At 35.9% G+C, this 15861-nt stretch overlaps 1 protein-coding gene across 3 annotated transcripts; it reads right to left on the bottom strand.

The window, feature by feature from the left end:
• Nucleotides 1-208: 208 nt before the first annotated feature.
• LOC138335346 (myosin regulatory light chain, striated adductor muscle) lies at nt 209-11749 on the bottom strand. Of its 3 annotated transcripts, none has more exons than XM_069284389.1 (8): nt 11608-11749; nt 8172-8187; nt 6844-6903; nt 3576-3651; nt 2653-2754; nt 2308-2386; nt 1858-1906; nt 209-1457 (listed from the first exon to the last, which is right to left on the bottom strand). In XM_069284389.1, exons 2-8 carry the CDS (start codon nt 8178-8180, stop codon nt 1359-1361), a joined length of 474 nt encoding a protein of 157 aa, XP_069140490.1. In that variant the 5' UTR covers nt 8181-8187; nt 11608-11749; the 3' UTR covers nt 209-1358. The 3 variants fall into 3 exon arrangements, with proteins under 3 accessions (XP_069140490.1, XP_069140489.1, XP_069140491.1); XM_069284388.1 differs by lacking the exons at nt 3576-3651; nt 6844-6903 and adding exons at nt 4391-4466; nt 6975-7049 and having other exon boundaries at nt 11608-11741; XM_069284390.1 differs by lacking the exon at nt 11608-11749 and adding an exon at nt 8896-8994.
• Nucleotides 11750-15861: the final 4112 nt, after the last annotated feature.

Below are 15861 nucleotides of genomic sequence, written 5' to 3'. Positions count from 1 at the left end.
ATCGTTGGAATAAGATAGTCAAAGCCATTACGATTTTTTTTTCAATTTCATGAAAATTTTTAAATATCTTTTTATGATGCATCAATTATCGAAATAAGAATTTTTACTGAACCAACAATTGAAAGAAATAGCTTAGACCATTTTTATTCCACAATGAGGCAAGGGATGGAATACACCCACGTGCACAGATTCGAAAACAAAATGGCGCTTCAGTTCACTCTGTGCACAGAGGTTTATTGTAAAATAAATAGGATACATGGGAACAATCCACTCAGATGTTGCTAGGGGCAACCATATCCACTGTATCACATAGTGCTACCGATCAAATTGTTATTTTCCGGAGGAAGATAGTATTCCCTCAGGAACAAAACAGAGAGTGACAGGAGCAGAAGTGGTTATGCTTCCCCTTGTAGATCAAGTACTTGTCTACTAGTAGGATATAGGACAGACATTCATACATTAGCTATTTCGACAATATTTAATCCCCTGGGACAAATACATAAAATTTATAAATAAATATTTATATACCCAAGTACAAATGATTGAAAATTGTACTCTGTTCTATTATGAATGAAAAGACGACAGGTCAAAATTTGTATACAATATTGTACAGAATCATTATATAACACAAAAGAATCGAGGGGCACGAGAGTCCCCTCTAAATGATTTCGTCCACCCTCCCCAGAGGCGTGGCATGACTATATAAAGAAAAAGTTGATGAAAGTCATATGTATTATTTGTTAAATAGGTATATACAAGATAGAGAGAGCAAATGGGGTTAATCTATATTTGGAAATGTCATAAAGAATCGGATCATGTTTTAAAGCATCCCAAGCCAACAGAAATTGGGAGGTTCGTAAGATGACTTTTTCTCTGGTGTTGATCTTCATTCTTGTTGGTACCGCGGCTGTTGTTGATGTTAAAGTCATTAAAGTCATCTTCAGCAGTTATCTCCACCTGTTCTCAGAGATAACCACGACACCAGCTGGCGCTTCCTTGTATGTGAGGCCCGGGAGCAAGTACATGTAACAGCTGTGCCCTTCGTTACCACAGTTAGAAATGGAATGATAGTACTCTTTGGCTTGGATTACTTCAGACGATGTCGGATGCCTTTCTCTTGCGAATTTGAAATAGGATAGAGATGTCTTATTTTTTATGTTGTCTTTTTCATCCCTGCAGATGTAATTCTTCCGTTAATGTTCAGTTTTTATCCATGCTGTCCATTTTGAGAAGAAGGAGTCGTTCTTCTGACGTCATGATGACATCATCATCAAGACCGGAAGAGCCAGATCTGTCGGGATGAAAAGCCCGCCTCGTGTAGTAGTTTATATGTAGTAGGAATTGTGATGGTGCTATATTTATGCTTCCTCCTCACCACTACCCTTAATCATCGCTGTGAATTTTACATAGTCGAATTTTCCTCCTTCCACAGGGGCTTCTTTGAATGTCATTCTCATCTGGAAAGGACAAAAATGTTCAGTGAGTATACCGCAGCCTCAAAAAGCATACATACATTCACACACACTAAACACACCATATTGCATTCAGGGTAGCTGTTAATATGACGAAACTCGATTGTAAATCAATCGATCAACAAATAGAATAGTTTTCAGTATTTCATCTTCAATTTGAAACAGAGGATTTGTCTTCTGATTTTGTGTAGATTCCATAATATATTTGCTCCAATATTGATATTACTGTTCAGTGATATATTCTTTCAAAATTATTTCTTTCTATGATTATCTTTTCCTTTGTGTATCATTGCATTGTTGCATATATTAGTATTGTCTACAGCTCAAAATTATTTTATATCAGTCGATTTTGTAAAAACGATTGGATAACTAATGTTAAGCTTACCTCATCTTTGTTGAAGTTGTCTCCCATGTTTTCTAATAAATCCTTAATGCTGTAATACAAAACATGATACGTTTAGTCACCAAGATGGAAACTAATAACTAACAAACCATACATTAACTAACGAACCTAAACATATCTCTAACAATGCCTGATCTAAAATTTCGAAAATAACGGAATACAACTTTTCTGAAGATGTGGCGCATGCGCTAAACAGCATACTGTAAAAATGGAAATTTACGCGGGTAATGTTTCATAGCGAATATTTATCGCAAAAATAAACACTCGCGAAAATACCAACGTTTACAGTATGTTTGCATCTTGAGCTCGCCAAAAATTTACATTTGGTGTCATTATCTATATATCACGAATTGGAGTGACACTATAGTGAATTTATAATTTTTGAGTTCACCAAGTGATTTAATATTACTGTATTGACATGATAATACGTACTACTCGATGTTGAGTTTCTTGGTTTCCTGTTCATCAAACATGGCGAATGCGTTCCTGATGGTCTCCTCGCTGTCGGTACCTGTACAAGATAAAGATGTTCTAATATTTCATCCTTGGAATATAAAAGCCTTTTTATATGAGTTGTATTATTTTTTAAATGAATTTTAAAATATTTCCAAAAACACAAATTGATGACGATGTGCACACAAAAAGATGACACATCGTATGTATTCCGATTACATAGAGTGGTGACGTAGTTAACATAGACTGATGACATAGTATGCATAGTGTAATGATTTAGTTAACAGAGACTGGTGACATTTTATGTTTATTTTGATGACGTACCGCTGAGCTTGTCTGAGAAGATGGACAAGAACATGGTGAAGTTCAAGGGTCCGGGAGCTTCCTTCAACATAGCTGTCAATTCTTTGTCGTCGGGCGCCCTGCCTATAACCCGCAAGTTTTACATCAGAAATATTTTATCATGGACTTAACACATTCATTGCACTATTCAAAACAAACAACAAACACACACACATACAACATAGACTTCCACTTCTTTTTCAAGGTAAACAAATTAACGTCTGATAAAAAAAATTAAAACATCACTTTAACATTGAAAATGTGTACATTGTATATTGAAATGTGAGGCCGGGTTATATTTAGGTGCATTTTCTATGAAAATTCATTTAACCTAAAATAAGAAACATTGATATTAAAACAATAGCTCTAATAGTTATTGTGTGATCTACTCGAAAAAACTTCACTAAAACATGTACATTGGAAATTGATTAATCTCGAAATTTACAGGTCATTGTATCTTGTACTTTGCAATTTTTTTATTCACTACCAATTTGGTAATTAGCGAATCTTTTTTTATTTTCAGAAACGCTAATATACGACTTGAGAGTTCACTTAAAACCACTATTTTTTACTAAAACGAAATTCCAATGTACATGCGTTGCCATGGTGATACCAGTATAGCGGTAATGGCGGACAACATAGTATTAGTATTGACTACATACTACAAACTACAAATTGCAGGAAAGTGTGTTTCCATTGATTTGAACTGTCATCAATTCACACCTTTGATCAATCCTAACTTACGTTCGATTTGTAATAAGTATTGTAGCAGATGTAAATATGTTCTGGGCAGTGTGGACCAGTTTTGTTGTAGAACGTGTCTTCAGCGGAAATGACGTTATGTGTTGTGTCAATCATTCGCAGGGGGCGTGGTCTAGTAATGTTTCGGGGAGGGGTCAACTTACCGAGCTGCTCGGAGATAGCTTTGATATCCTCTTTGCTGACGAAACCATCTCTGTCTACGTCAATCATGGAGAAGGCCTGTCAGATACAACCACGGACATTTATACACACACATCGACACGCCCACACTGGGGCAAGTAACCAACCAGCGACGAGGATCCATTAGTGAGAAAAACATGGCGGACAGGAGGGGTCAGATTTTTAGTTGGAAGGATGAGTTGGTCGGAAAACAATAGAAGACGACAAAAGAGAAGGTAAACCCAGAAAAAGGGTGTGGTTTAGAGATGATTGGACACATACCTTGATTGGATACCACAGAGGTTACACGACAAAAAGCCGATTGGTTAAAATATTACATGAATATGATTGGTTAAAAAGAATGGAGATGGTAAAACAAGCAGCAGAGAATATGGACAACAAGAGACAAAGCATTGGTGGACTGTTACAACAAGGAAGAGCGACAGGTACGGCATGGAAAAGGCCATAGAGATGTTTTATTGGGGAACTGACATGTGGACAGAGTAGGGTGGATTGTGGTATCATAGATACGTCACGGGATGGAGCTATGTATTCAGATGAACACGTAGAATGGACGGGATGAGAAAGAAATTTCTTCGAGTTAAAATACCGAAGTAAAAGGGTGTCAATAAACTCGGGTGGTGGAATTGAATTTAGTACAGAAATTCAGGAAAATTTGGAAAAAAAAGGTAAGATATAAAAGTTATACAATTTAAACATTCAAAGATATAATAGCCTATCGAACACTTTCCTGCCATGTTAGTCTACATTAAGCCGATAATGTCGACTTTTAACTTACCCAGGGATGAAAACATTTCTTTAAGATCGTTGATATCTATAAATCCATCCCTGTTTTGGTCTATCATGGTAAACGCCTGCCGCGGCAACATAAATCATAATTACTATAAAGTTATCTTTACATTTATATATATATATAGATATATATTGTATAAATATGAAACTATTTCAGATAGACTTAAATCTAACTCTATGACATAATATTACTGTGATTGTTATTATTGAACAAAGATATAGTTGAGCATTAAAGAAAATCACTCGGTGGAAAATATAGCCCCGTCTCAACATCATATATCGCAACGACAAAATTCATGTTCGAATATTTTTTCTCTTTTTTTTCGTTATTATTTTGCAATTGTAAAATATGAATTTTTCGTCATTAATTTTCATTTTATCACTTATTATATTCAATTTTGTGTGTGGGTGATTTTTTTCTTTTTTTCTTTGGGTTATTTTTTTCTTTTTTTCTTTTGCGGTTTTTTTTTTTTTTTTTTTGTCAAATTGCAAACATGTGAGAATATGATGTTGAAACCTGATGACTTATCACATTATAGATATAGGATGGATACAAAAGTTTTCACGTAACATGCAATTTAAAATCCCATGCCTCGGCAAGTACTTATACAAAGTAAAAGCTGCGGGTTTTTTTTTTTTATTATTATTTTTTTTTCAAAAATTGTAAAGTCATAATGCGGTTATTATGTTGCGGTAAGGTTCGGGTTCTGGAAGGAAGAATTAATCGTGTCAAAAGTAATCACTTACAAGAACTGAAATAACTTGTAATACGAATATTTTTTTATCATATAGTTCGCGTATTTCCGGCAAGCCAGGAAAAGCCCGAAGTGATTTAACTCGTTTTTCGAGCATTTTCAAAGATTGACAATTGTTGTGAATATTTTATGACACTGTCGACTAGACGATTTGACAGTCGTTTCGCAAATTGAAATAGAAAAAAGCACAGAAATTGTGATAGGTTCGTACAAGTTATTCCAGTTGAGTTAAATTCAAACACACATTTTGGAATATAGACTACAAGGTTCTCTACGATGATATATATCGCTAGTATAACAGTGTTATCCCAAGAATTGAAAACTTATAATAAAAAGCGTAATCTTAAGCAAAAAAATAATGAGAAAAGATTTTTTTTTAAATCTAGCCAAAAATGAATCAAAAAAGCGAAAATCAATTATTGAAATAACAAAAATGTGAAAAGGTACTTAAAAGGGTGTCCTTTCGGATGAAAATTAAAATCAGGGAAAATAAAAGGTTGTTGATCTAGATGTTGAATTAACTCCATAAAAATAGCGTGAACATTACTAACAAAAAGCAGATATATTTCTTGAAAATATAAAGCATTAAGAATAATTTCCTAAAGCAACGTAAAAAATCAATTTTAAAAATCAAAACTAAACAAAACGTTATGTACATGATAATATACATTTTTCAATCGACACAATTAATAAATATGATATAAATAAGTATATATAATCATCGTGCGGGCTAATGCACACGTTTCACATGATATCCCCTTGTAGCCTTGAGCTGCGCAATCAGGTAAGAAAATACGTGAACTGGCGCATCACGTGACAGGTTAAAAATTAAGGCGCATCAAACGCAGGGCAAATTAATTGATTGGTTAAGAAAAAGGATGTTATGCGTCAAACAAGACACGTGACCAAAATAAAAGATTTGACACGTGACCAAAATAAAGATTTGACATTGAAAGCACGCGCGACTTAAACTCAAGAGCTAGTGTTTAGGTCGCTGTGTCTGGAATTTGGAATGATTTTATTAATAGTATGTTTAATAGCTTTGTTCATTTTTAAGTGAAATAAATAAGTTGAGTTATTCTTTTTTATTTCTGAATGAAAAGTAAATATGAAGTCATTTACTATGACGTCATCATTGATTATGACATCAATCCGCAGGTGGCAGACACCAGTTCATAGAAAATCTGATACCTGTGGTTTGTTTTCCTATTACATTGAAAAAGCATAAGTCGGGCTTTACAAAGTAAATTCCAACAGCGTGGACAGACGAGTTGTAAGCAGACTGCATTTCAATGTAATACAAAACTAGAACACAGGTAAAAGATATGTTGTACCGAGAACGCATGCAGTCAGAACGCAAAGGGGAGATTACTCTCGCAGAGTAAACGGTGAAATGTGAGGAACCCTATACAGGGCAGTGAGACAGTACAAATCTGTAAAATAAAAACTCCAAGGAAAAATAAATTAATGAAAACACATGCTCGGTCGTTGGGCGAATCTCCATTAAAATAAAATCATTAGTTTGTATCAGTTGGGATGATTGGAACGCGGCGCACGCACACATGCCGATCAGGTTGATGACGTGTTAAAGAGACTGACGTCACTGAAGGGAAAAATGGGAGTAATATTTTTTCATGATATCATGGCGAGTGCGGTTGCTCATACGCATGCGTATACACCACACCTCTTTCATCTCCTGAATTTGTTTCTGGGGCAACTTGGTTAAAACTCCGCTTGCTGCTTTCTGAAAACAAAAGTACAAGACATATGTTAGCTAAGACTAAATACGAAAATGAGTCAATTGAAAATTCATACCTCTTTCATTTCCTGCATTAGCTTTTGTGGAAGCCTTGCAAACACGTTTGACGTGGCCCTTTGTGCCCTTTCTTTCTGTCGTAATAAATAAGGAACAAAACAAAGGAAGATGATTACGGTGGGGTTATTTAGGTAGGTAAGGAAAATTGTAAGTAGGTGTACCACAGGGTAGCTTCATTTAAAATATCGTAAAAATTATAAAATATTTTTTTTTTTGAAAAAAAAAGATATCAAAGTAATCGGTTACCTAAATGTTATAGTCATAAACTAGATAGTTTCTTTTCTTTGTTTTTTTCTCTTCTTCGTTTGTTAACAATAAAAATAATAAACCAAGATAAACAAAGATAAATAAAAGAAGAAAACAAACAGAATAAAAGCATTAATTGAAATTTGTGATTTTTTTTTATCGAAAAATACTATGATACTTCAGTTGATTTTAAAAGATTCCATTGATATAGAAAATACAATTGTAATACGGAAACAGCTGGTAAGGGAGGGTGTGTGTGGATGACCTTGGGACTGAAGACGTGACCTAACAATTCTAACTTACCATGGCATGTCAGGGCATGCTATAACACAAATGAACTATCATAACCAGGTTGTAACTTCACAACGTAGTAAAACAAAAACACTCCATCTTGTATTCCGGATTTGCAAACACCATCAACGATGTAATAATTATCAGAGTATGACGTCATCATACATGTGGGAGTATATTGATGCAAAAATATCTTGAAATCAGACACTCAGAAAAATATTGATAATGTTTTAAGATAAACAGAAAGTTTTTACTAGGAATATCACGTAGACTATTTTAAGAAAATAATTCATCTTGATTAGGAAATATAAGAAAGAAAATTGCTCGAACTCCCATAAGAAAAGATCAAAGAAAACCGAAGTCATCGCAGGAATGTCTAAATCCGGGCACCGCACATCTTGTCACGTGACCAATTAGTATAGGATATATCCAGTTTCCATGGCAATATGGCCGCCATTGCTATTTTCCCACAAGTAATGTGTAGAAATCCTTTAACTCGATATAGAACAGACTCAGTTTAAATTCCTCAGAAAATCATATTAGTAAATAAATATCCCGATTGGAAGATTAGATAACAATTCACACGATTTGTTGTATAAATCCCGAAATCGCTGGTGAAACACACAAGACATGCGAGGGGAATTCTGGGTACTACTTACGTCGGCCATTTTGACTCTGGAAAAGAAGAAAAAAGAGTAAGAAAGTATGTTCAATTATCAAACTCGATAATATTTTGTTTCAATCAAGTATCAGATTTATAAAATAATGATTTGTAATAAGACTAAGCATTGTTACTTTCAAATTGTATAAACTGCATTGTAATACAAATCTGACCATTGCTACAATCAACATCAGTAATTTATTTCTATTTCAGAAGTTATCTAGAATCAAGTTGTTTGAATACATGATGAATAAATGCTTTGCAAATGAATACTGGTTGGGATGAAGTTCAATACAATGTATTGGGAAGGGTAAAGGCAAATGACGAAGACAATTTTTGGCATAAAAACGACTTAAAATATCAAGTATATCCATGATAATCCATCGCATTAATGGGAGATAAGCTTGCATTGTTCGATAGACTATAGATTATCCCCGAAAACAGTACAATATTGAATTGAGTTCAGATAAGTAGTCTCTATAAGAGAATTAATCGTTAAGAATTGTTTGACGACAATGTAAAATTGACTTGGTTTGTACATGTCTAACATTTAAATAATCTTTATTGAATTATTATTTGCTTACATAGGAATATCAAGAATATGTCATCAAAGTACTTTCAAAGATGCGCTTCTGTAAAATCAATTAGTTATTGTATGCAATAAAAACAAGTATATTGATATAGGGAAGATAGAACAAGTGATTGTATGCTATAGTACTTACTGTTTAGTGTTGGTGACTAGCGGATCCTATATAAAACCAGCCCACACTCCCAAGGTCCCGAGACTATACTGAGTGATACAGACTGAATACAGTGTGTGTGGATGTGCAGGAGGGTTGCTGATGTTGGGATTCTGTGAGAGGGATCAAGTTACCCATAGCTATATATAACGATGGCACGATCCCCAATACACGGCCCCCCGTACAGTTGTAAGGGAGGGGGTGTGCGGGAGGGGCGAATATAATATATACACATGCACATATTGTATTTCCACCCCATCGCTTGCTCACTATGAGACTGGACATATGTATTATCGTATTCGATATTCACTGTCGGAATTATATAAGTATTTATAACAGTGATTGGTGGGGCGTTTTTATACGTGTAGTTTTGTTTGCGTGTAAAGGGGAGGGGGTTAAGGAATCGTATCTTGTTATCAAACACATCGTACAAATCACAGCATGGTCACAGAATTCCTTACTACTCAAGAATTAATAAAGATTGTCCAAAGCCTTTAGTTCTCTCCTGAATATATTCCTTTCTATCTTATAGGAAAACTCATGTATATTATCAATACGTTCTTTGATTATAATCTTAGGAATAGTTATTTTTATGTAAATGCATATCTATGGTTATTTCTGCTTTGACCACCTAAAATTTGCTTTTTATTTCAGCCTTTTTAACTCTTTAATTACTATTCATTGGTAGTATTGGATTTGAGTATTTCATAAATTCCGAATTTTGACCGACCAATTTTGTTTTATTGATTAGTTAATTGACAAGAATAAGCTTTCCATTGACTATGATTAGGATGGAATTAACACTAGATGGCGTTGAAGTCATACACGCACGTGCAGTCAATTAGCTCGGTGCCTAGCAACTACAATGCGTTCCCATATATGCCAGTGGGTGTAATTCTGCCCCAATGACCTCGCTTATTGGGCTACGATATCAGCATGTATTGATGACACTGTCTGACTAATTACTTAATTAAGTTACATAGATACCATTGCAAACTCCGAAACGATGAGACAGATCACGACAAGGCCCTTGAACTTACTCCCTCCGCCCCCCTCCCCTCCCCCATTTTCCATAGCTTATTCCCAATGCTCCCATGAATGTAAATTGCTGATAATCTCAAATAAATATTTTATCAGTAAAACAAAATACATAAAAAATGTTATTGTTTTTACCTAATAAACATTTTCCAAAAAAAGTGAATTTTAAGATTTTTTTTAGTTTTTAACTGTTTTCTTATTTTCACCAATGACTTAAATTTTGGTCAAAAACATCACATTTTACAACCTGATATTTTTTACATTTTTCTATGCCAATGTCCATTATATGAGTTTGTTCGAATGCTAGTTGAATATACAATATTACTGGATAAAATAAATAATGCTGAGGAATGTGTATTCGGGCAGGAATTTCCCCGTAGAACACAACCTACGCGAATTCTGTATTCGTGTGTATAGGTAAGGTAGGTAAGTTTGGCTCGCTATCAAATTACTGGTTACCATGGTAACCCTGACGGTACTCCCGGTAAGAGAGCCGCCATTATTCTGGCACCAGACTCATCTTCTGACTGCTGATTCGGTAGATTAATAAAGATACTGGTGCTGAGGGTTGCAAGAACCCACAGGTATGCTAGATAATGCAAATCTACATATAAACCACTACATAAATGTAGGTCTTCCGCGAAGGAGAAAGGAGGCGAGTGTTCGTTAAGAGATGCTTTGTGAATGGGGGGGGGGGGGGGTATAGATAAGATAGCGAAACTGTTCATCATCATCATCATCATCATCAGTAGGTTACTTAATATTATTTTTCAATTTTCAAAAACTACTTAAACATATGCTACAATTTGCTTGTTTGTTTCACCAATGATTCATCGCCTGCCGTTATATGCTACTATTCAACGAAAAACACTAAGTATATATTTTAGGAATAAAAATACACATGTTCCTTTCGCATTTCACGTAATAAACCTCATCGTCTGCTTCCCCCCAGAAAAGCGGAGGGAGATAGCATCAGGATAGTAAGAAGATTGGCTGAGGAGGTCATGCTGGGCATGGGATTAAAGATATTGGGACTGCGCCAGTATTTTACTCTTATCGCTGGTAAGAAACAGAGTTTATTTCCTCCATGTTACCACTCGATGATGAAATTCCAAGCAACCGTGTCAGGTGTTTTAAGAAAGAGGCCCGCGACGGGGGAACCAATGAATATTTCCAATGGAATGTGTAACTAATATTGCAAACCTCCATATTGGATAAAGAAAATACCAACACAGTGTTGATATTTGGATGAAAATGTTTCTGTAGTGTAGATATGAAAAATATTTTTCAAATAGTTTGAATTGGCAAAGGGGGATATAAATTTATTCAAAATTCCTTTTCTATTTCTAAAATTGAAAATAACCATGGGGAAAGTTGGAGAAAATTGTACAGCCGTATATTGATGATTAATTTGCTATAGGAGAAAATCCATGGCTATTCTGTAAAAATGTGATATAATTGTTCAAAAGTAATCGATAAGTTCAAAGGTCAAAGGGTAATATGTACAAATATCATGGGAATCTTTTCAAGGTTACGGAAAGGTAAATGTTGAAAAAGTAGTTACTATTGAAAAGAAATAGAGATAGATATTGGAAAAGAGATAATGTTGGGGGATCAATGATAAAATGTAGATCAATATATATAGATTAGACTTACCCTCTTCAGTTGATATCCAAACTACTAAAAGAATATAAGGCCAAACGACCTGCACAGCTGTAGACTCACGACCGGGCTTCAACAAGAGCGATACGAAAGTGAAAATCGCAATGGTGCTCAATTTATCAGACAAGCCTCCCAGGCTGTGACGTCAGAAGCCTTGTACCATAGATGGGCCTGCTCCCCCTATCGGCAAGGAGTACGATACCCAGGAACAAACACTACTGAGAGAACCCCATAGGCCAAGCTGTGTCAAGTATTCGGTTGCAGCAGCTGGCGAAATTTGACCGTTGACAGACGCCATATTGCCCACAGTGCACCCTATGACGCCCGCCGCGGACCATATGGGCACAAGTCATGTCATATAACATATATTACATATAATATAATGAAGTTTAAATATTTCCCCAGCTTCAATTTGTTTTCATTTATTTTATATGCTTATAATTTCTGCGAATGGCACACTATTTTATTTCATAGCGCTTCTGTAATAAGTTAGTCTGTGAATGCTGGCTTACTGGCAAAGATTCATTCAGAAATGAGATTGTCCGGTTTGTATTTTTCATAGTTGTGCGTGGGAGTTTCTGTCCTTTTTTAACTAATATTTGTTTTGTTTGGCCTGAAAAGATAACCAATGGGTTGATTCCTTCATCGTGTTGGTACCACGTGCCCCGTACGTTCCCTATACATAATACGGGGAAGCTGATATTAGCAGTTGCCCATATACAGTAACGGCAGCGCGAGACGCTCACGCGCTGTGTGTTTGAAGCACGGACAACACCAGAGATAGATGTGCACGCGGGGATATAATTAGAAAAGCGCGTGTTCCTTCGTTCGTCTGGGTTGCCGAGACTGCAATGTTTATGCATAGCTCCTGTGTGCCGTAATATTTGCCTGAAGATGATAATCGACATCTTGATGTTACAGTACTATCTGAGGTCCCCGACCTCATATGTTTGTGTAATTTTGAGCACGCGGGATCATGTGACCTATTCTAAATTTTTAACTGAACTGTTTCAAAATAGTTTAGCTAAAGTACACATTTCTCAATCATATTCAAATCATTGATTTCCTTTATTTCATTTAACGTTTTATCGATAGCTAAGATCAATTTTATCAATTATCAATTTTAAAGATGGTTAATAATCAGATCACAAAACCACTTTACTGGAATAAGGTTGTAATCTTCTTTTTACAACATCTGCGTTTGATTTGCGACAACATAAAGGACTTGTGCAAGTCTACATCTCACGCGCAAAGCAATACCAACGCCACCTCTGGAACTTTCGTGGGAATATGACGAGAATGGCATCTTTAAGGATAGTATGGTTTAAACTTTTAATTGCTCGTCCATTTGTGGTTTGCGTTATATTGACTGTTATTGTTATGAAGGGCGAGCCCGATTTTCTATCGGAAGAAAGTCAGAGTACCAGGAGAAAATCCACCGACCAATTGTCAGCACATATAACTGTATATAACTATGAGGCGATTAAGACGATGGTCACCAGACCACTGTTACCATTTACATGTATAAATTAATAAACTCTGGGTCGCGAGTTCGAATCCCATGTGAGGCAGTTGCTGGCCATGTATTGACCGCTTGTTGATAGTTTTTCTTCGGGAACTCTGGATTTCCTCCACCATCTAGACCTAGCACATGTTTGAATGACTCTGACTGTTGAAAGGACGTTTAAAACATTTAAACCGAATTAAACTTTAATTGTTCTATAAATACAGTCACGTACATATCATTAGAAACATATACATGTTTACAGATGGTGAGCTATGTTAAATAGCGTGATTAAACACGGCGATACACTCAGATATTATGTATGATGTGATATTCCGCTTTGTTCTTTGGCTGAGGTCGATATTTAGCATATTTAGCAAATGTTGTTTCTATTTTAAAAATTATCGGGTTAATATTACAATGTATTGGATCCGGATTAAAATTGCCCTTGTGAACTTAACGTTGTGGCAACGTTGGGTTCCTTAGGGTGCCTTCCTATGCTCATCGTGTTTTTTTGGGTTTTTTTTATAATCATTCATATTAAATAATGATATAAACACGGTCAATAGCATGGAGACCCAAAGTTAACGGATATAAGGAGGCGACTAAATGAGATGAAATACCTGCATGGTACCATCTCGGAAACAGATGGAAACGACCTTGCATAACTCGAGAGAATTTTGTTAATTCGAAGTATGTCATAGTCCCGACAGAACTTACAGTTATCACTCAAATACGGTCCTAATACCTTCGAGATAAATGGCCCATATAACAAATGATCTAGCATATAACAAATGATCTAGCAACTATTGACAACTTTTTTGTCCCCATGCATTTCGTGGCAGCGTTTCTCCTTTGAAGTTGTAGCACTTCTTTCTTTCCTATTTTCTTTTCTTATTTTGCTGTATCATTCTGTGGTTGGTATTCCCCTAACCGGTGTCTTCTGTGACCTTGCCCGTTGGTCATTGACACCCCTCTTTTTATGACCTTGTATGTTGACGTCATTATTTTTTGTCCTTATATGACCTTGTCTGTTGATGTCTTTGATTTCGACCTTAGATGATATTGTCCATTGACGTCCTTGACTTTGGTCCTCATGTGATCTTGTCTGTTGCTGACCTTGACTTTCGTCCTTACATAACCTCGTCTGTTGGCGACCTTGACTTTCGTCCTTACATGACCTCCTCTGTTGGCGTCCTTGACTTCGTCCTTACATAACCTCGTCTGTTGGCGACCTTGACTTTCGTCCTTACATAACCTCGTCTGTTGGCGACCTTGACTTTCGTCCTTACATGACCTCCTCTGTTGGCGTCCTTGACTTCGTCCTTACATAACCTCGTCTGTTGGCGACCTTGACTTTCGTCCTTACATGACCTCGTCTGTTGGCGTCCTTGACTTTCGTCCTTATATGACCTTTCCTGTCGGTGTCCTTGACTTTCGTCCTTACTATAAACATGTTTGTTCGTGTCCTCGACTTTTTTTCTATGTATGATCCCAGTTAATCCACATTTTTTCTTCATATTTATCCTTGTCAATCATTTCTACTCATTACAAGTTCTTCTTTATTAATTTGCAGTTTTACGCCAAAGTAAGGAATACATAATTGAAAGGCTACTGGACATGGGGAAATTTCGCAATCTTTATGCAATTAGATTACTGGTATGCATGGACTTAAATCTAAAATGGCAATTTATACTTTTAACAGGCCAGCGATTTTAGGATTTATCTTCGCTTTAATGAATAACATCATGGTGATATAGTTTGAGTAGTGATCGTGTTGTTAACATAACGAATAATACAAGAGAAAAAAAACTTGGCATGCAGGAGACATTAACAAATGGTTTTACAACTAATGGAAGCTTACAATGTTGTATATAACTGATTTCACGTGTTTGCCCTCTCCTTACGTTTGAGTGAGTATTACCGTCTGAACTGTGTACAACGTGTTTCGTCCATTCTGATATATCTATACACATAACATACAGGTACTACGGCAAGCAAACTCACAAACCCCGAAATATACACAGGAAATCGGTTGCCATGGTACCCAGGCAGGATTCGCCATCTGACACCAATTTAACACTTGTAGGAGGATCTTCAGTGTCTGGTATATCGGACTTTTTTTATCTCGTGCATATGCGCGTGTAGACAGATGATGCACGTGCTGTTCAGTATGTCTATAATCCGCCGTTAGGAGTTGTTGAGAGCTTGCTATTTTGTTGCAATATAACGCTTCACATTCTCAATTTATACAGAGATAGAGAAAACTTTATACAACCACAGGAAACCGGACTACAGATAAATACTCTGTTCGAGTTATAGTTGCTGACAGCTGACTGCAGTATATATGTTAAGCATGCTGTTTGTAGCAGAAATGGAAGCTACCATTTACAGCAATATATTTTTATTGTCATAGTATTCCTTAAATTTGGGCTTTGGAATAGGCTATAGCATTAATGTGATAATGAAATAAACCCATGCAGAGTGTAAAATATTGATATCTAATGAAGCAATATTGTATATCAATATTAAGCTTTGTTTATTAAAGGGACAATTCAGGCTAAAAGAACATTAAAATTTGTACATATATCGGGAAAACCCAGTTCTTATGGAAATTAGATCAGTTGGTTTTACTGTAATATGCCAGAAAAGCCCATGGTGGTGAAATGCGTGTGTGGAGTGTTCAAACTCGCTCGCTGTCCGCCATTACACATTGTGGTCGAACTTCTTGTATGCCGAACCCT

The sequence above is a fragment of the Argopecten irradians genome, chromosome 11 (genome assembly GCF_041381155.1).
Source record: "Argopecten irradians isolate NY chromosome 11, Ai_NY, whole genome shotgun sequence".
Classification (NCBI taxonomy): Eukaryota; Metazoa; Mollusca; class Bivalvia; order Pectinida; family Pectinidae; genus Argopecten; species Argopecten irradians.
The sequence above is the reverse complement of the archived record's forward strand: the minus strand, read 5'-3'. Positions and strand labels throughout refer to the sequence as shown.